Raw genomic sequence first — 22,426 nt, 5'->3', positions numbered from 1 at the left:
TTTGGGCTCTAAGAAGAGGAAGATCATGGTAATGGAGGGAAGAATAAGTACGACCACAAAAAAAGTCAGGTCATAATCCGTACACTATCACACCATGAAAGCTGTTGTGGTGGCTGTATATGTGTCCTCTGGCATGTCATTTTGAAAAATACTTAAACTCTGATGGGCGTCCGGTAAATCAAGTAGTTTTGTGCTTCGTCATGCTTGTCAGTCTACACTTTTGGGCGAAATACACTACGTTTGCTATTGTCTGGAACAGTGAAGAATCCTCTGTGTGTGTGCGCGCGCGTGTGTGTGTGTGTGTGTGTGTGTGTGTGTGTGTGTGCGTGTGTGTGTGTGTGCGCGTGTGTGTTACAACACAATCACTTGATTTAAGATGCAGTGTTGGTGTTTTATGAGGACACAACATGATTTGGAGGGCTTAGTAATGACTGGTGAAATGCAAAAAACTGCAATTTCAAGCCTCATTTAAGTTTGTCCAAAGCCCTTTGCCATTAATAACACAGAATTTGTCCTTAGTACTGCTTTTGTTCCGCTTGGCTGAAGAGTGTACTCATTTGGGCCAATCAACTCACCTAAACAAGACAAGGAAATGCATTCCATTCATTTAAAAAAAAAAAAAAAAAGGGCTTATCACCAAGGCAACCAGACTATGTGACCTTGAACACTGTGATAGCATGACATGGCACAACTCCCCTACGTGTTTCACATTCATATTAACCCTAACATGGATCCTTGAGCAGTGAGCTGCAATAGGTGATAAGTCTTCCAACCGCAGACAGCATTTCATCTTCAGGTTGGTCTTCCTGTTTATCTCACTGAACGAAGGTAACCCACTTGGAGTACTTGAATCCTTATTCCAAAAATAGAGGCAGCATTCAGTGCATCTGACAGCATCTAGATGTTGTTGCTTCTTGACATGTCTTGGCTTGCGGTGAGGAATGGTAAATTGATTAAGCAATGTCGGCAAACAACGCCTGCACGCCATCTAAATCAAGTGTTTCACAGCCAGTTGGACACGCCCCCTAGGGGAGGGGCCAGAGAACTGCAAGGGGGAGGGGGGGGTGAAATCAAGGGGAACCAATTTGATGAAAAAATAAACAGATCTATTGTATTCCAAATAAACCCCACTGCTATCGAGCATCAAGGTAAACACAAACAGCAGCAGGCTAAACATGGACAAGTTGAAATAAATCACAGAGTTTGAACTTTGATTTTTTCCAAGGAAATGCATTTATTGTAACTACACAAAATTTATTGTAACTACACAAAAATGGGGGTTCAGAAACCTTCATCTCCTAGTGCAAGGGTTCTCAAAGTGGGGTCCGGGGACCTCCGGGGGTGCTTGAAGGGATTCCAGGTGGTCTCCCAGTAAAATGAGGACAACTTTAATTTCACTATAATTAAACTAATTAGAGAATGTATAAGAATGACTATTTTAATCATAGGTTGCACTCTCACCACTATCGTCTCCCCACATACAGAAACTAGTAAATACTGAACTAGAAGGGCACTCGGAGAGCGCAGACCTCCGCCAAGGCCAATAGTCCAGTCTGCTATGATGTGCAAATTTCGTGAGTCGGATCCGGATCCGCTCCAAAATTTAATGGGTTCTTCCTTGGCCCATGCTACACCCTTCCACGAAGTTTCATGAAAATCGGCCCAGTAGTTTTTCCGTAATCCTGCTGACAAACAGACAAACAAACAAATGGCACCGAAAACATAACCTCCTTGGCGGAGGTAATTAACAACAACAACAATTTTCCCATATGGGTTCCTCAGACAAAATCTTTTCAAATTGGGGGTCTGTGGCATCCGTACATACAGCAGAGCAGCCTTTGGGTAACTTTGACAAGAAAACAGCGTTATATCGCTGCTTTAGTCACATAGGAACATCTTTTTGCCAGGAAACATTTGAATAACTGACCATTTGTCTTACTTTGCTCCCGCTTGCTGGGAGTGTTACCGATCTACTTTGCCACAAAAACATCTTTGTGTACCACCAGCCTTAGTGTACCTGCTTGGCTAATCTGTAGTGCCACTACTGAATCCCCACCCACACCCACCACTGTTCCCTAGGTTTTGGAAGGAGCTCCTGAATAAACAGGAAGGAGTTTGTGATAACAATCTGCAGGGCCCGTGCGTGTGATGATGTCATCAAGAGGAAGCCAACACACACAGGGCCTCCGCTTCCTTTTAAGGACACTTGCCTTGTTCAGGCGTCGGGGCAGGCAAGGCTAACTGCAGCCAGTGGTTTGTGTACACACTCATATCAAGAAATACATGAGCATTTGTTTGGACTATTAACGTTTGTTTTAGTACTTTAGGGCATAATGGGTGTTCACTGGGAAATGTCAATCTGCTTCAGCCAAATTCTGGGCTACTTGATTAAACTAAATGCACTAATTTGCAAATGCTGGACCCTCCAGAAGCGTCATGCGTTGTAAAAAGCGAAGTAAAACATACATGAAGTTTTTACAGTTAGTTTTGGAGAAGAAAACAGTTATCTGACAAAAAATACTGTGTAAATACAATGTAAAATGTGTGCATGTGCATATGTTTGCCATTTGTTGGCTGCCTCATGTACTGTACAAGTGTGTCTTGCTTGTCCCCCCCTACTTTCAAGATTAACTTGGCCGTGTCTTTCGAGCTCGTTCCCTAGATGACAGTGTGAGACTGAGAGGGGAGTGGCGCGGTGGGCTTCCCCTTCCTCGCCGTCGAGCCCCACACTAATCCTCTCTAAACACTTGATTCTCTTCAACGCTCCACTGAGCTTCTGACTGTCATCCAGTGACAACCTGGCAACTTAATCCCCAGCTTATATTGTCTCCTCAGACTCGCACAGACACAACAGACGATCAACAGAATCCTGAAGAGCCGTTATGTGGATACTGCCATGAGAACTGACTGAATGAGCATTTTGGGTCTGCTACTGATAATTGGGGCAAAACATTAGATATCCTACAGGCTATATCAGCCGATTTTCTGATGCTATTATTTACACCCAACTTCGAACTATACAAACCAGAAAACAGTAAAACACAATATTCTCATTATTTTGTTATGCGTTCATTTATGCATTCTGTACAGTAAACATTCCTCTGGCCAATATTTATTAATATTATATTTTTATTATATTTTTTCACATTCTGTATTGTAAATATCTCTTTTTGTTTTTTTATATTTATATTCTTGACTTTGACTTACAGTAGTTGTTGTGCTTTTTTACTTCTACTTCCTATATTTCTCCATGTTTATTGTATGCACCTACATACCAAGGCAAATTCCTTGTATTGTGAACTTTACTTGGCAATAAACCTGATTCTGATTCTGATTCTGATTCTGATTAAGATCAGCTGATCTTTGGTGCCAGGTGATGTCACCTTCTGTAGAGTACAACAGGTGGTGACATCACCTGGCACCAAAGATCAGCCAATAGCAGGTGTCAATTTCAGTAATATTCTTTTTACCATTAGATGTCAGGCTTTACACAGATCTGGGTTTGGTGTTAAGTTACTCTTTAAGCTTTACTGTGGCAAACAACGTTGTATTTTTTCTTACCCATAGAAACCAGCCTGAGATGTTTGTTGCAACTCCCTTCGTCAAGCTCACAAACTTAGGGGAAATTGAACCTTAAGTGAAATCCTCATCAGAAAAACCAACCACAGAGCACCAAAACTTGGATTTGAGATGTAATACAATCTGAAGCTGCTCCATTGATAATAAATGGCTGATGGTCAATATCAACATTTTTCCATCCAAATTATTTTCTTTCATCTTAAGAATTTTCCTTATGGGGACAATAAAGTCAATAAGTAGTATTGCAGTGTTACCTCTTCCACACCAGATTAAGTACCGTTATCTGCAGAAAACAATGTTTTGTGCTGTTACGGTCATGTTTTCATCTTTTAAACATCCGTCTCTATAGAGAATATTGCTCCAACATCCCAGATTTGGGGGACAGGGGGGCAGGGGGTAGGGGGACTCCTCTCTAGTTTCTGGACTGCTTAAGGCACAGGAATAACATACTTCAACGCAGAATTTTAGTGGTATTCCCCTTTGAAACAAAGAATAACTGATACTTATTTCATTTTGGAATAAAAATCTTAAATGACTTGTATATTAAATATTTAGCAAGACTGTTGTCGAGTTAAATTTGACAACATTTATAAGTGCTCACCAACAGACTCAGCTGGAAATACACTATGACACATTAAGCTGGGGGTGATCTTTTAGTATAATACACACTGGGACTGACTGTTTACCAGAAGCTTCCAAGAGAGTGACTGTTTGCCTCAGGCCAGATTCCAGGACTGTCATCATTATTGTAATGATTGATATCTGATCCCACACTGAGGGGGCAAGTGGTGTAGTGTGAACAGAGCTTGAGGGGAGCGACATCAACTACAGCTGGTGACAGTCGACACCAAGCGCGTTTACAACAGTTCCCTAGTGGGGAAAAAAAACATAAAAATAAAAAAAGAATCTGACTTTGTGGTCCTGTAGCCTATGGCTCAACAGGTCATGGGAATAACTGCCAAGGTAAGGAGATCATTTCCAACTGTGGCGACACATAAAGAGGGCTTTCAGGTCACGTAATGCACCCACTGACGGCCATATTGGAGGTCTTCAGCTCTTGAACAACAGTGGCTGTGAAAAATGTGAATCTTTCCTTTTCCTCCCCAGTTCTTATATATTTATCAATTATTTGCACACTAGACAGTTTTCCACTGGACCTCCATGATGGCACCAGATGTGGATGCTAGGAGATTTGTGGCGCAACTGCAAAACCTCTGTTGGAAAATGTATGCACCCATGGTACTGTAAGGAGCTTTAGATGAAAGAATCCGCCAAATGGTTAATTATATGATATATGGATGATTGATAATGATAGAAAATTGCAAAGATCAACATATATTCAGTTTATTCACAGATACATGTCCACCAGGCAGGCCCAAACATAGCTGGTGGTAGACTAAAACAATACATAAATTAGTCCGACAAGCTACAACTCCCTACAGCAAGACCAAGCCAGGAGGTATTTGATCATTCTTTTCACCAAATTGTGGTCTTGAATGCTCAAAGCCTGGGCTTTATAATTAACTGGTTGGTCAATAAAGTGAAAGCCAACAGTGGCAGTTGGCCCGCTCACCAGGGTGACTGCCACCGCTGAATGATATCAACAAACATGACCAGGGACGGATACTGGATCCAAGAAAGTGCTGCTCCAATCTGAACAAAAACAACCTCTTCATTAGGGACTGTGTGTTGTTGGCTGCATCAAAATAGCTTCACAGACTCTTTGGTACAAGTCTGGTTAGGATCAGGGTACAAATAAGGGCATAAATCAAGCTGATATAGCCCTATTATTTTAACATGCCAGTGAGATGTCGTTCACAGTATGTTTCATGATGCACAATGGTCAACAGGAACATTAAGGCACTATAGGCTTAAATTACCGACTCACACAGCAATTCCCTCTGCGAGCGTTATTTAGCAGTTTTCTCCAGTGACATCATCATCCAAATCCCTCTACCCATATTAATCTTTTAATTCCTAGAAATGGCTTCAGTTGTTAGATTTATAGCAGCAGCCTTGTAATCTGTTAATGGGATGCATTACTTTCACTTCAAACAAAAAGGAGCTCACACACCTCCGCAGGACTAGTGCAGCTCAACTGTCCCTAACCCAAATTAAATTTCAAGCCAGATGAAACAGTGAGATTATCCTCTGAATAATCTGTCCAACAAAAGAATATTAGATTAAAATTAGGCCAATTAATCATATTAATTCGCTCCATTATGCATACGGACCAAAATTGCTTTCGGATATTTATAAACATTTATGATTGAAGTGCATTATTGTCATAGGATTAAGGAAAATAACTTGTGTATTTATCAATGAAAACAGAGAAAACTTTTATGAACTGCCTTGCACAGGAATTCAGTCTGCAGCCTCTCACAAGACTTTCTGGAAACATTTTCATTCACACATTTCATTGAAATTAAATAAAACATTGCAAGCTATAACAATAGATAAGCACGCTGAAATGGAGTCAGACTATTTACTTATCATGTAAACTGCCAGTTTCTAATTTTATCCATGTCTGCTTCAATCGGGTAGAGATGACTCAGCTGCGGTCTGCATGCGGACATAGTCCTAGTGTAGCTTTACAGTATGTTTATTACCACCGACAGTCACTAGTTTTATTACCATCAACATGTGGTGGAGTTACTATACCACATACACTATAGTACACTGTATTTAAGGCTTGAAGAACATAACAAGGCCCCTCACTCTTATTTGAAATATCACTCCCCTATTCTTCCAATGATTGGTTTGTTCTAAATGACAGTAATCTAATTAAATGTTTACAGTATGCTGAATTCTCTGCGACATCAGATTGTTAATTGTATTCCTTTCACTGCCTCCAGGTGTCATGAAGAGTGGAGTGGATTCTACACAGTGGGACGATATCAATAATGCGGCTCTTGGGTTGGTGTATGTAACGATGTTAAAGAGGTCAGATAAACTCTCTCCTCCTCCTCCTCCTCCTCAGGTAGAAATCTTATCTTCCATCTAAGTCAGGAGTCTCAGACCACGTGCCACGGAGGGCCGAGAGCCTGCAGGTTTTCGTTCCAACCAAACACTACCACTGATTGGTTCCTCCTCTCTGGCTGAAGGTGTGCTAATCAGTGAAATCAGCTGGTGTAGTGTTGGAATGAAAACCTGCAGACTCTCAGCCCTCCATGGCACACGGTTTGAAGAAATTGCTTTTGAAATGTTTTGACATTTGATCTGTGCCACAGGTGCATGAATGACACCTGTGACACAGATTCATAAATGTTCCACAATGAATATTATTAATGTATGTACTATTTAACTCCCATCATAGCCCTGCCAGACTTCTCACATTCCCATCTAATTAGGACAAGTGAAACTCAAGAGCAGGAAGCCATCCTTGCGCTACAAATGGATGTTTATAACAGGATTCAAAATGTTTGACAGAAACAACGCCCAAAAGTACAGTATTACAAAGTCTCCGGCTTCCAGTGCCGACATTCTTTCCTAGTGTGTGGTCTTCTCCCATTTGGTCCAAGCTTAGTCGGGGATACACTATTGACAGTTTTCCTAAACACTGCGATACTGGGGGAGTAAAGAAATGCGTAGCAACATGATACTAATGGACCCCCTCGATGGCCTAATACACCTCAGCAGCTCAACATGCCAGCGTCTCCAAACCTTTAAATTCAATTTCTGTTCTTTATGGACTTACTTGCCATAACTTTGCCAATTATCCATCAATTTGCCATTTCAAAATGTTCAAGTTGGCAGGATGGCCAGTTAGTGAGCCACATCAGTCACTTACACCCCTCCCTCCGTCCCGCCTCCCCATCCCCCCTCCACAGACCCAGTCTCAAAGCAGGGTGCAGTAACAGCTGATCTTTCAGGAGCGTCTATTTTTAAAACTCTTTTGCAGAATGGGCCAGCTCATCAGGGCTGACATACCATCCTGTCAGAGGACTGCCAGTGAGGGACTTGACCCCACCAACACTTAAAGGCACAGGCTTTCTGTCCGCTCCACAGATGTGACAGCAAACCGAACACAGAGAAGGTTTAACTGTTGAGGAGTGCTGCCAAACTGCAAGGAAAACTCCTGTAAAGAGACTGTGTATCTGTTGCTGCTGAACAATTACGCAATAACTCTTGTCCAACTTATCTCTGCAAACTTCGGCCGGAGAACATTCCCACCCCTGCAAATAGACTACAACCAGCAACGACTACCAGCTACAGGAATGTGCAACCTCAGACCAACTACTGCAGTGTCAATAGTCAGCTAAGCAGTTAAAAGAAGATAACATTTAAACAGCCAACCTTTCCAGGCTTTGGCATTGATATTGGGCCTGCTCACAGCTAGTAAGAGACAGCCATAGGGAGTGTGTGTGTGTGAAGTGTGATATGCAAATTTGATGAAACATCCGGGTTGGGTTGCACAGACCAAACTTCCTCCCAAACTGAAGTACGGTTTTCAATGCTGGCATGATGCAGGGTGATGACGATGACGGCAGCTTCCTGTGCATCCTCACTGTATGAAGCTGAGCTGTGCACAGATACGCTGAAAGCCACAGATCAGCTAGATAAGAGAGAGCAGGATCCATGTTGAGAAAACTGAAGATCCAGTTTGGGGATTAATATTTCACAGATACAGATGATTACATCCTCTAAGATGGTTGATAGATTCAACAATACATTCCATTGAAAGGTTTAAATCTCATGCAAGAAGTCGCTTTATAAGGGTAGATGTCAGTTTTGGGGTTTATTTCAGAAATGGTGGATATCTCGTTTTGAAATTAAACTTTTCAAATGTGGATTTCCAGTCTGGATTTCACACTTTACAGAGAAGATAAGACGAGCGGTCTAAATGAGTGTGAAAACTGTCTCATTTCAAAGTCCATGGCACCAGGACCCTCTAGACACTCTAGACTAAAACACCCATTTACCCTACACCAGGCTCATCATAATAGTGTTTAATTACAGGAGTCGGGCCGTTGTTGGGAAATCAAACATTATACGACCCAACATAAAGAGATTAGGGTGGGTGTCGGTCCCCCGTGAAACAGTGTGAACCAGTCACAACACGACTTCAGCACCTGTTACAGGCAACTGCCTGCGACTGCTGCCAAGTCCTGTCCTGCACTGTTGAGGGGTAAGAAAGGATCCCTGCAGGTTAGCACATGAAAGACTTATTTCTTAATACACTAAACTGTTTCAATTAGCTGCAGGTCACATATATAAGAGCTGGTGCAACACAGTTTCCCTTGCAGTCAACAGTAGTGACAGATTTTCCTGGAACAATGGGGGATTATCATAATCAGGATCCCTTTAATCACCAAGTGCAATAAATACAATTAGTTGTTTTGACAGCTTTGGGATACTGTCTGGTAGTGCTCTTGAAGATTATGATAATAGATGTGTGTAGTAGGGTTAGACCGATATATCAGTTTGTCAATATATCGGCCTTTTATTAAATATATGACATCGGATAGTCATGTGGTCCACTGCCGATATGGAGATTCCTCCCTGACTGCAACTACAGAAAAAATCTGTAAAACCTGCAATAACATTTTAATTTTCTTTGCACGTTTTATTATACATGTAATTGCTCAATAAAGTTTTTTGTGAATGAGTTCTTAATTCAAAAAGGTAGTACTGTATCCCAGACTTCCCTACCGTGGAATAGGTGGGTCACCCTGCTTTTAAGACCTGCTAACCCTAAAAGAATGTCATTAGTCTGGGTTACAACTGAGAGTTTTGGTGTCAAATGATGATCTAACTGTTGTTTCAGAGCCTTTTCCACCCTGACAAGAAGACTCTGAATACTTGGGATTTTAGTAGAGATATTGAATATGGGCTGTTGGCAGCTTCTCAATAAAAATACAGCTGGATCAGCCTTCAAAAACTCATTATCTGTCCAACCCTATGTAGGTTTCGGGGCCACATGTTGGCAGGTAGGGGGCGTTATGAGCGGGTGTCCCTACTTCACCAGAGAGGAGGAAGATGAGGAGGAGGAAGGGGAGAGGAGAGACCAGGCAAGAGCCCGTGGACTCTTCTGGGCTTTTGTCCGTCAATAGAGACCTAATGTTCCAGATAGAAATGACTCATTCACTGTTCTCCACTCACCTCTCGTGCTATGAAGTTCAGGGCATCATCCTCGGCCGTCGACCTCTCCTTATTGGGGTTTCTTTTCCGTCCTGCGCCCTGAGTCCCCATGGCTCCACACCGCCTGTCCAATCACGTTATTTCACACCGCTGGTCCAACAGCGCACCGAATAATCCAACAAGAGTAGTAGCCACCAATTACGCTTCTATTGGGAAGCATGTGTTGCTAAAAAGTCAAACTACAGACCAAGAGAGAAGAAGACAAACCGTTGTTGGCCGAGCTCGCGGCATGGGTCATTATTGTCACACATCCGTTTTCAGACTTCTTCCTGTGTTCCTGTGTCGGCGCACAACTCGCAACTTTGTCGCAAGTCTTTATTAAACTACCGCAGCCTGACTAGCAGCATCTGCACCATGTGCGTTTCCTGACAGTTTCGCAATTCACAAGTCGCCCGCTCTAGGTTTACACTACACTGTAAAGTGTTGAACTTCCTCTCTATAAACTCTTCAAAAATGAAATAAACAACTATGTTAAAGTAACATTACTTTTCCATTAAAACGTCCTGTAATGTTCTCATGTTGAGTGGGGCTGCCGCACCTCCACCTGATTCACAGGAACAGACTGGGACCTGTCAGACTGAAAAAGTTGAAAGCCTGTACTCAATCATGCTGCCTTCAGGTGCTGTAGGAAATATGGCATTTCCGTCTCTAGCGCACATGAATGACCCATCAAAGTGGTAAATACCACTAGGGAAGTCGCAATTTTCTATGATACCCGAGATAATTAGCATTGTTGTATATTTCTATTTGCACTCTTTGTTTTATCTTTACTTATTACACATTTTTGTGCATAGGCTACATATAAGTTCTACAGCAACTGTTGGCTAATTAATTAACGCTAGAAAGACCAATGGATTTCTGGGGGTCTAAGAGAAGGCAATACACACATTTATACAGGAAGTGGGTCTAGGAAAGGTGATGGGGGGACAATTTGAAACCTGAGATATTTCTACAGCAGCAGCCTTGACTTTTTTTTAATTTTTTTTCATGTTAAAACCGAAGTTACATGGCTGGTGCACATTTCTTACTTCTTCATTCTGTCCCTGCAGCGCAAAGTAGCTCTATGCCACTTGATTTATAAAATAAAACATCCAAAAATGTCATCCATTTTCGTCCATTTTGTTATAATTTCAGACCTAATTGGGCTTGAAAAAGCGACAGGTCGTATTTACGACTCAAGAAGTCGGAGCAAGGAGTTTACGAGGAGCACTTGAAGGCATCATCAGTCCCGGACGGAGACGCTCTATACACGTTCAGGGGTTCAATTTCCAACCAGCAACCACACCGCCTGGGCTATCGCACTCTCTCACACCCCTCTGCTATTTTTAATGATGACCAGCCAGCTCTAAAAACAGTGCTGTGCTTCTTAAAGGCATATAGACAAGACTGTGGTGCTGCATGGGGTTCATATGCCTGTCTATCAAAACAATAACCCAGCATACATATCACTGTTATGTTTCTATAATATTCTTACAGTGATTTAGAGTGTGTCTATGGTAGTCAATGGTGACTTCATCGTACTTGTAGTAGTTTTTATCTCCTGTAGTGTCACTATAGTATGATATCCTATAATATTCCTAGGACCTATACTTTTGCTATAATATTTATATAGCACCCTTCTAAAACTTATTTTAGGATTATTATAGCTCCTTTTCACATATATTTATATTTATTTTAGGCTTATTTCCATATATAATGCTTAAAATAGTCGGTTTATCATCACAAGGCCCTTTGGGGAAACTTTTGTCCAGCTGCACAACTTTATGAAACACTGTAGAAGTGAAAGACCGTTGGTGCAGAGGTGTTATATTCATATTTTTACCCCTTCTGTGAAGAAATGGAGAGGAAAGAATTCAATTAACTAATGATTTAGAATTATTTAGAAGTATCTGATGTACCTTATCTGATGCTGTGAAGCTCCACTGCCTTCATGTAGCTACTGCTGCCCCAGTAATTAGTAAATCCATCTTTAAGGCATGGGTAACACAGTATATATGTACAATGTCGCCCTCTTGTGTTGAGACAGTGTCATGGGAGGAGATCATACAGGGCTTGGGGGGAAAATAACACAAGGTTCAGTCAAATGTTCACAATAATCATAATGGAACATTTCTTAGTTATTGTATGTTTCATCCCAAAACAAAACAAAACAATATTAGCCTACATGCTTTTGTCCCATTCCACATAATATTGATGCCTTTCTCCCATTCTACAAGGCATATCTGCAACTATTGACATGGAAATATGTAAAGTATTCAACATAAACTGAGTGCAATTGTGTTAGATCTATTAGGCAGCCTGCAGTGAAAAATATTCTACTGTCGCGTAAAACTCATTTGTTCTCAGTTTTTACTTTTTAAGATTCTTTATCTTTTATTTCCTTCTTGGCCAGATCGTCTCAGGTTTTTGTTCATGCTTACATACTTACACAGGCTACATGCATCTGTCTTGGGATTTGTATGTATGTACAGTATGTAGCCTACAGTATGTATGTGCACTCATACAAGGGATGTGTCACTTTCAATGCATTTATGGGACACCACACATTAGAGTTACTTTTCCACACAACATACATTTCCAGCGACACATATTGGCACAGAGCATGTTGTTGTTAGTGTATGCTGTGTAAAAAAAAAGTAAGGAAAAAGTATCTTTGTATGTACTGCATTTATGTATATACACCCATAAAAGAGATGTGTCATTGTGAGCATATCTGTGTGTCTTATCTATCATTAACATGAACAACCCAGCAGAAAATCTCCAAGTGGAGACAGTTTTGCAGTTGTCAGCAAAGGAAGTGGTCTTCCTTGTGTGTATCTGCACTTTTACCACAGCTTCAGTTCAGACTTTTGCTCATCAGTCATATAACAGCCAAAGCAAAATAGCTTTGTTAACAGGAATGGAACCAATAAAATTTAGTGAAGACCAAACTTTCCCATATTCTCCTTTCTCTTTCTGTTTGCTCGACTTAAACAGCCTTCCATCTTGTCATTCTCAAGAAATGATTGAGTTTACACTTGCAGACAAGCAGCATTAGGTCTGATGAGAGAGGAGTTAAGAGTGCATGTGATTGCTGGCTTGTAATTGGCTTGAAGGTTTTATGGCTTGGCAGGGGGTGTAAACAAGGAAGTGAAATTGTGTTGTTGGCCATTTACAAGTCAAGACTGGACTTTGGCTGGATCTTTTACTTTTGTTTTCTGTAAAAGAATGGGAAGCGAGCACTGCTGTTACCTTGTTAGCTGATCTTGAGCTTCTTACAACAAAGAAAACGTATTAACTCTTCTGAGCAGTTTGGAATACCTGTTACTCCTTAAACAGAAAAAACACTACAAGATTTGGACTGAAGGACTTTATTGGACTTTTTCTGTCTGGTCCACCTGAGTTCTCTTGCTCTGTTGGGAGTTACCTTCTTCTTTTGATGCTCCCAAGCGTGCCAGGAGGAGCTCGGCTCCGCAGTGACACTGCGAGGAGAGAAGTCCGGACCCTGCGGGTGAAGATGGTGCTCCTGGGAAGTTCTGGGGTGGGGAAGTCCAGTCTGGCCCTGCGGTTTAGCAAGGATGAGTTCAGGAACACATCACCTACTGTGGGCTGTGAGTACGCTACACTGTGAGCTGTAGATTAATGCTGAAAAGTGGGAACTTGTCATATGATGTTAATTATATCTTCATAGCAGGGAGATCTCTTTTATTTCCATCTTATTTTCATTCAGTAAGTAGTACATTTTCATCTGTTTGATATTGTCCCAAAACACTTTAGATTTGCAATTTCATATGTATTTTCTGATCCACTGCCTCTAGTCCAGTTTTCCAAAAGATATTCTACAATCAGCCAAAAGACAAAGAGCTCAGAAGACTCAGGGCTTAATGAATAAACCCCCCCACCCTCCTCCCAGGTGCCTACCTGACCCGGGTGGTGCATCTGAGTGACGTCACATTTCGCTTTGAGATTTGGGACACGGCGGGACAGGAGAAGTACCACAGTGTCACCCCGCTGTACTACAGAGGAGCCCACGCTGCACTGCTGGTCTATGACATCAGCAAGCGGGTAAAAGCAGTGCAAACACACTGACACACACAGACATGGACATTAAACATACACAAACACATACAGAAACATAAACCTAGCTCACATCGGCGGTGGAAAAAGTACTCAAAAAGTAGCAATACCACAATGGAAAAATACTTCCAAAAAATACATAAGTAAAAGTTTACTCAAGTAAAAGTATGGAAGTATTACCAGTAAAATGTACTTAAGTATCAAAAGTAAAAGTACTCAATCTGAAGAACGGTCCCTTTCAGAGTGTTAAATTATTGATGCATTAACCTAAGAAGTAAGAAGTATTTTAATGCTGTAGGTCTAACTGCTCCATATACTGTTGGGGAGTTTAAACTCTAACAATGCATCATATTTTATGAGCTTATCATATGTTTTGCATGCAAAAGGATTAGGCTTATTCTGCAAAGTAACTAGTAACTCCAGCCGTCAGATAAATGTAGTGGAGTAAAAAGTACAATATTTCCCTCTGAAATGTACTGGAGTAAAAGTCTCACAAAATGGAAATACTCAAGTAATGTGCCAGTACCTCAAAATTGTACTTAAGTACAGTACTTGAAATGTACTTAGTTACTTTCCACCTCTGACCTACATGCACCTAACCCTAACCTACATGCACATTGCACACAATTAAATAGAGAAAGCTTTTGTGTTTTCTGTATGTTTGGGTTTGTGTGTGTGTGTATGTGTGTGTTTGTGTTCATCCAAAGCATATCTTGGCTGATGTGTATTTACCTCTATGTATCTGTGTGTCTTACTGTGACTAGGAGACGTTCATCAGAGCCCAGGTGTGGCTCAAAGAGCTTGAGAAACAGTGCATGCCAGGATCTACTGTCATAGGACTGGTGGGGAACAAGGGAGATCTGGCTAAGGATCGACGAGTGTCAGTGCAGGTACACACACACACACACACACACACACACACACACACACACACACACACAGTCTTACTTAAGTCACTTTTGGGGTATTTACATAGACTTACATTAATTTCCTGGAGACTTACCCTAACCCTAACCATAACCACTACTTGCCTAAACCTAACCCTTACCCTAACCTTAACCACTGACCCAAAAATCAGCTTTTTACCAATTGGGGACACGGCTTTTGTCCCCAATTGCACAAGCCGTCCCCAATCAACTGGTCTTAAGTCTGGCGTGTGTCCCTGAAAGTGACTTAAGTCATACCCATACACACACACACACACACACACACACACACACACACACATGCATACACAGACATACATACACACAGAAACAAACATAAACTTCCTCATCCAATCCCTATATAGTGCATGTAAACAAAGTCATTAGACAGTAGACTTTATTACACATCTACTGTCATCATCACTGCTCAGATTCTCCATGCCTCCACACAGGAAGGACATGGTCTGGCCATTGACAAGGGCTTGTTCTTCATGGAGACATCAGCGCTGTCAGGGCATCAAGTCACTGAGCTGCTCCTGGCTATAGGTAAGTTTTGAACAAACTGCAATAAGAAAGTCAACCTTCTACCACTAGAGAGCAGCAGATACAAACTAAGAGAACAAATGCAGGCCAGGGCTGGTAGTTAGTGCTGATCTAGGGTCAGTTGATCCTTCAAGATCATACTGAATGTGAAGCGATCAGTGGTTTCACATCAGTACATGTACTTTAAGAGGTTTTGTAACTACAGGGTCCGATGTTCGCCTTCATAATAAATCTACACTGAACAAAAACATAAAGGCAGCATGCAACAATTTTAAAGATTTTACTTAGTTCATATAAGAAAATCATTCAATTGAGAGAAATTCTGGACAAAGGAGAAATGCTCACTAACTGGGATGTAAACAAATTGGTGGACAAGATTTGAGAGAAATAAGCTTTTTGTGAAAAAATTTTTATTCTAACTCATTACACATTGGACAAAAAATTGACATATTGCATTTATATTTTTGTTCAGTATAAAATGAATAACTGGAGTGGGCAATATGAAATACTGTCCTATAGTTGCTTTGATAAAAACAACAATGCATTCATTAAGTATTTTATGTTATTTTATATGTTAAGTACAGATTTATTTTATTGCTTGAGCCCCTGCCCTCCGAAATGTCCGCATGGTCCTGTGTGATATATCATACGGTAACTGTGTGTGTACTAGTGTCTATGTGGTCTCCATGGTAACCGTGCTGTGCTCCAGCCCACAGAGTGAAGCAGAGTATTGCAGGGCAGCAGGAGGGCCTGGCAGAGTGGCAGGAGACGCCGCTGGTGGATCTGCAGCACAATGACACTTTCAACCCGTTTGCATCCTGCTGCCCCAAAGTTGGGCCCTAACCTCCCCGTCTCTGTCAACAGAGGGCGTTCAGGTGATGTAACGCTCCCTCTGGCGGCCATGTTGGAGGTCCACAGCTCTTGGGCAACAGTGACTATGGACAGCTGTTTGTGTTTGTAAACGTAAACTTGGCCGTCTCAATGGAATTCAATAGGCATAGTTAATTTCTGTGCCGTTTTTCACTGGAAACTGATCGCCGCTGACTAATTTGTGGTTTAGGCTGATAGGACGGCTGTCTTTTTACTCAAAAAACTTTTCATAGGGCAGCTGAGTGACAAAACAAATCCTGTGAAGTCCTGCCATCTATCTATCTATCTATCTATCTATCTATCTATCTATCTATCTATCTCCCCCCTCCACATCCCTAAAGTCGAGAAAGGAGCCTCCTGGAACAAATACATATCAAACCCAGTCAAAAACAGCTCCACTTGTTGCCTATCCAGTGCTAGTGGGATTGATTTTCCTCAGTGGGTTTAGGGACAGCTCCAGCAGGCTGTAAACCTCCAGGGGTCTTTGTCCATGCCAGATGCTGAACTGATACTAATTACCTTCAGCCTTGTCTCCTGCCTTGCTGCCATTAGCCTGCAATCAAACTCAGCAGAGCTTCACACCAAGCAGCGATGAGTGTGGCTGTTCAAATTCCTTCACTTACACAATAGAGATCCTGTCAAAGATAGAAAATATGTGACGAAATAATGTGACAATCTAAATTTTGGATGTGTTTCCAGTATATGAGACTATGATAAGGTGCAATCTGCAAATTGGAGGTTTAGTTACCCAAACATTTCTCAGAGGCAGAGCTGCTCTGGAGGCAGAAATAATCTCATTGGTTGAGTTAAACCTCAGTGGGAGGAGCCAAAGAACCACAGTTTTCAGAGCACAAGTTAGCAAGTTAGCAAATTCAATAACATGATTAGTACATGTGTACACTGATTATACACTAAATTTAATTGTGTCCAAAGTTTGTGTTTAAGATCACTACATAGTCTTAGATTATTATATTGAATTGCAGGTAATGTGATTAATGTGATCCAATTTTTCTAAGGGACCCCCACCAATTTGTGTCCCCACCACTTCCCAAATCAAACTTACCCTTGTTATCTAGGTGAGCTAGTTAGCTAGCCTGTTGGCCTTCCAAAATTATGAATGTCATGATCATGAATGAATAAAAAAAGACCAGTGTGCCATTCAAGTTTGCCAGTTAGCTATCTTATGCTCTGAAAAATGAATAATTGACCATAACCTAATAACTGCCAATAATGTAATAAAAATCCAATAACGTTATAAAATCTTGAATCAACGTAATAGCTTTTTTGATTTTTTTCGACTTTTTCTTCTTACGTTATTGCTAATTTATTACATTACAGACCTGAAAACAATAATTTTGCTAAATAATGTAATAACCAGTAAAGTAAAAATAGTCTAAAATGTTGTTTAATTTACTTTGTTGTTCTATAGACTTTTTGGTGCTTTGGGATCAGCTCTCTTTGTGCCACACAGTTTGCTTGATGCTGTGCTTTGTGCTGCTTTTCATCATGTCCAGTAAACCTTGTGATACTTTGAGGGACTTTGTTGAATGCTTTGATACTCTGTGCTACTCTCTGGTGCTGGGGAATACTTTGTGATTCTTGTAAAATGCTTTGTGGCACTTGGGGAAATGGTCGATAAAGTAATAAGTTATTACATTATGGGCAAATTGCTATTAGGTTACAGGTCCAAGATTTGATTACGTTATTGGATTTTTATTATGTTATGGGCTTTATTACATTATAGGCAGTTATTACATTAAGGTCAATTATTATGTTTTGGGGCTTTTACACGCCCACTGAGGTTTAGCTCAACCAATCAGATTATTTCTGCCTCCAGAGCAAATCTGCCTCTAATAAACCTGTATAACTAAAACTGCAGTATGCATGTATTCTACTGTAAATATTTCTTATACTGTAGCAAGAAGTGTTGTTGTGGCATGCATGTGTGTATGTGTATGTCTGTGAATATGAAGAGTTTTATTCCAACCATTTTAAACATGTGACACCTAATCATCAAGACATAATAATTGAACTAACTCAGTAGTTAGTGTAAGTAAAACTAACTGAATGTCATTGAAATTACTAGTAATCTGAACCCTTTACTTACAAAATAGAAGGCAGTAATCAACTGTGTTTTAAAAAAAATTGAGCGATGAACTTCAGGTAACAATATTTTCCTAAAAGGTTATACAAGATTTTGCAATGAAACCCTTCGCATTTGCAACATTTGTTGGAAAAGAAACTGCTGTGCTTATTTCTGACTTGATTTTGGCATTGAAATGGATGCACCATGGAGGAAAATGACAACCATAAATCACACAAATAGAGTCTCTGTGCTTCCATAAACATCTTCAACCTAAAGACCCTCTGCTCACATCATGTATCGTATGCCGTGCCAGTCTCTCTCTAAATGTTTGCACTCGGCCCCCTCGAAGTGACTTGTCTCCCCTGCGGTCCAGTCACTTTCTATCTGCACGCCTCTATATCTTTCCTATTGTTTATTCTATCATATTCTCTCGTGTCTTCTCGATACACACAGGCGCTTTTTCTCTGCTGGACGCTTCCAAGTTTTTACTCTGTTTTACTGCTTACTGATTTAAAACATTGCTGAGGTCTTGGCTGATGAATTGTCAATGAAAAGGGGCTTTAGACTGCTGATTGAAACCAAGCTTCTGTTGGGCCAGAGGGACTGCTGGTCCTCATTTGGTTAAGAAGCTTCACAGAATCAAGGAAACACTTCATGCTGTTTAGATGAAATGCCGTAAAAAAACAGGCTTGGTTGTAATTAGGAGTAAATAAATCTTATGAATATAAAAGATAGTGAAGCCACCCCCAGGTCCACTGCTTCAGTTTTTGCAGATGTTGAGCGATCTTACTCAATCTTTTATTTACTCTAATCTTTTATTCATTTGAAACAAAATGACTGAACTGAAGTCTATAAACTACTTAAACTCTACAGTGATAAAGTTGCTGTTTTAATTCAAATGAAAAGTCCTTTTTGCTGCATACAGGCTACAGTATGCAGTGATGTAACTTCAGTTTCAGTGTTCGGTGTACAAACTGATTGGAAGGTAAAACAAAATATATAAAAAAACATTTGCTTAAAACTAAATGTTATTGTATTAAAAAAAAAAACAATGGCCATTCAAAAGGACAAAGCAGTAACACACATAACATTGCAATATTAGACTTTAATTTTGAATGTAGATGTATTTAATTGGTATATACATTAGGGCTGGCCTCAACTTAATAAATTATAAGTCGACTAAGTCATAGGATTTTTCTGATCACTCATCCGTATAATCCGCAAATTTCTGCCCCCTTTAAAATACATGCAATCTTTACATGTAACATTTTATCAAAGAAAAGCAACACACAAGACGTACCTAAAAATTTGACAATATAATAAAAAAATAAATAAATAAATAACTCATACAATGTGTTAGAAAACTGTAAAACAGTCTAACGGATCAAAATAAATCTGAATAAAGTAAAAAAAAAAGTATAAACAAAACGAATGTTAACGTTGGTGAAAGAAAAAGGGAACAAAATGAACCGTCACAGCATCATCATCATGTGACCCAGTCTCCACTGTCAGCTGTTGGACTGCAGACTCTGGGTGTGATGAAGGCCGGATGCCCATTCCTCCTCGTTACTTTTCGACCAAACCGCCCCACCGGTCGGATCCCTCTGCCTGTGTACCAGGAGGCATCGATGTCTGGATCTGAACGACACAGACGATGAAGAAAAATGAAAAGCAAAACTCAATGCAATAACAGTACAGAACAAATATATTAACACATATTATAATGTATGAGTTTCTTATGGAGTAGCTGAATTGTACCAACCATGGCTGCAGCTTTAGTCATGATGAAAAAAGAATTACTCAAACCTTCAAAACATGCTATAACACTATTGCTATTACAGTAATAACTTACTATCCATAATTAAAACTTTCATACCGCCCTATTTGCTTTATAACGGCAATAACATTGATCCCCAAACGACCAAATTCATTCAACAGTTCTGCTTGTGAATTTACAAATGATGTTTTGACAGACATAAGGGATGAAAGAAAATGAGCTTCACTGGTTGACACTAAAAAGATGTAGAGGAAGAGTACGGGAAGAGGAGTAGCTACAGGGAAAAAATACCATTCATGTTTACATTTCAATTTCATTGATTTGATTTGATTTGATTTAATTTTATTATAGTGTCATACACCATACTGGTGCCCAGCCCACATAGGCTTACAAGACACTGCAAGTGAAACAAGTAGGAATGTCCCTAGAATATTCATATATCAACAATAATAAAGAATACCTAGATAGAAATAAGAGCTGAACAAAAAGCTTTCTTAAAAAAACATAAGAAAATAAAATTGGGATAAAATGGGTTGTCAGTTTGGGATCTCTTACTTCTGAGGTCTATGGCGCCTCCTCTGTGTGGTTTACATAGGACTTGACTCAGCAGTAGCAGCAGGGCACAGAGCATTGAACACACCCTCATTACAGCTCCAACTGAAGACTACCTGGAACCAGAACAAAAAGAATATATAATGTTGGATACACAGTAATGAATCTCATAAACAATGACATCTAAACACAACATAGTGTCAAATATCAAATGCAGTTGGTATAGTACTGTACCACCAGAGTTGACAAATACAATAGGAAAAACAATTGCTGGATTGATCTTTATTCTCTCTGATCCAAACAAGTCAGAAGGAAATTTCATTTTGAATTCAAAAAGTTGAATGTCATCAAGTTAGTTCCACAGCAAATATTAATGCAAATATTAATAACAACAGCAAATTACTGTGACTTACAGAGTTATCTAAATGTTATGCATGTCAAGTCTCACTGATACTACAGTAAAGGTAATAACTAGTAACCAGACCTGGTGCATAGGGTCATACATGAAGTGCCACTAAATTTAGTTTGTTTGAAAGTCAATTTAGTATACTTTTCTGTGATTGACCACTTAGCTGACACTGTGCTGAAAACAAACACTATGAATAATTTGCAAATACTATTTGAAAATTGCATCAAAGAGACCTAAACTGTGCCTAGTAGTAAATTACTTTTTACTACTAGGCACAACTTTTTCAATCTGTCATTCCAAAAAAGGACAATTGCAATTTTTTTTTTTTTTGCACTTTAGCACTTTTTTTCAGCACTTCTGCAACATACACCACTAAAATCACCACAGAGATATTGAAGAAATGCATAGACTTACTGTGAGGAACAATATCTGTAGGATGCTGGAGTCGCAGCCTCAGGAACCAAACTTTGTTATTGAAGCTGCAGGAGCTAAACAGGTGCAGGAGTGATGACTGGACCACAGCTGATCGCTTTATCCCTCTTAGTGTGAACGGACAGCCTATTATAAGTCCTATGGGAAATGCTAATGAGACTAATAGACTGTAAGGTGGACGGAGCCTCTGGGTGTCGGTTGGAGGTGCAGGGGAGTCACTCAATTCATCAGTCGTTTCCTCCATCTCTTTATATTCCAGCAGGAGGGGCACCGATGTGTTGATATACTGATGTCACCGTCTCTCTCTCACACACACACCTACACACACACACACACACACACACACATTCTGAAGGATCTTCTTCTACATTGACACCATTGTAGTCATATCTATTCTGAGACTGCATGCCATCTCACTCATGCAGGATTTCATTACAAAACGCAAAGCCTGCATCCCAGGTACATCTGTGTGACTAAGCCTCCTTTATATCTTCTGTACAATGAGGAACCGGGGAGGTTGGAAATGTATTTGGTGTTACAGGACATGAAGACAATACTCCCCTTCCTTATGGGGCTTCCCACTGTGTGTGTGAGCTGACATGAGTTGGGAAATGACGCCATGTAATGAAGAATATATTACTTTAAAGTGGCAATCTGTGAGATTCTCATTTTACCAGACACCGGGTGTTTAGAACAGCAAATTAACTCGATATAGGTTGGATCACTGTTAGGATGGCGAGTGGGTAGAAGAGGAAGGCACAGGCTGAGGCAGGCTTCAATACCACCACGTGGGATTTATTGTGGAGAAACCAGGTGTATTTACAAGATGAGCTGTAAAAACCACACAAAAATGGAAAATACTCAAAATGTTTTAAAAAAGAAAAATAAAGAAATAGATAATGAATCAAGAAAACAACAAAAATAACAAAGGCAGAACTAAGCTATAAACCAAAACATAGGCTAAGCCCCTGACGTGGGCCCTATGCTATTAGGCCAGCAGTCCTGGTCCCAATTCCTGGCTGGAGCGAGGCAGAGTGAGCGGGCACCCATGGGTG

General features: G+C 40.4%; 2 protein-coding genes across 4 annotated transcripts in view; one reads left to right on the top strand and one right to left on the bottom strand.

Moving 5' to 3' along the window:
• Positions 1-10,286, bottom strand: part of lrrfip1a (leucine rich repeat (in FLII) interacting protein 1a) — a 50,988-nt gene extending 40,702 nt beyond the window's left edge. For all 3 annotated transcript variants that reach the window (XR_013505133.1, XR_013505134.1, XM_078286072.1), the window contains exon 1: positions 9,682-10,286. Coding sequence is in view for 1 of the 3 variants with exons in the window: in XM_078286072.1 (XP_078142198.1) it covers positions 9,682-9,771 (90 nt within the window). In the remaining 2 variants the exon portion in view is untranslated. The remainder of the gene's footprint in view (positions 1-9,681) is intronic.
• Positions 10,287-13,138: 2,852 nt separating this feature from the next.
• LOC139926528 (ras-related protein Rab-17-like) lies at positions 13,139-16,088 on the top strand. Its single transcript, XM_071918273.2, has 5 exons — positions 13,139-13,310; positions 13,613-13,764; positions 14,541-14,666; positions 15,155-15,248; positions 15,955-16,088. The coding sequence occupies exons 1-5, from the start codon at positions 13,139-13,141 to the stop codon at positions 16,086-16,088; spliced, it is 678 nt and encodes a 225-aa protein (XP_071774374.1).
• Positions 16,089-22,426: the final 6,338 nt, after the last annotated feature.

The sequence above is a fragment of the Centroberyx gerrardi genome, chromosome 10 (assembly GCF_048128805.1).
Source record: "Centroberyx gerrardi isolate f3 chromosome 10, fCenGer3.hap1.cur.20231027, whole genome shotgun sequence".
Lineage (NCBI taxonomy): Eukaryota > Metazoa > Chordata > Actinopteri > Beryciformes > Berycidae > Centroberyx > Centroberyx gerrardi.
This window is presented reverse-complemented; position numbering and strand designations above follow the sequence as displayed.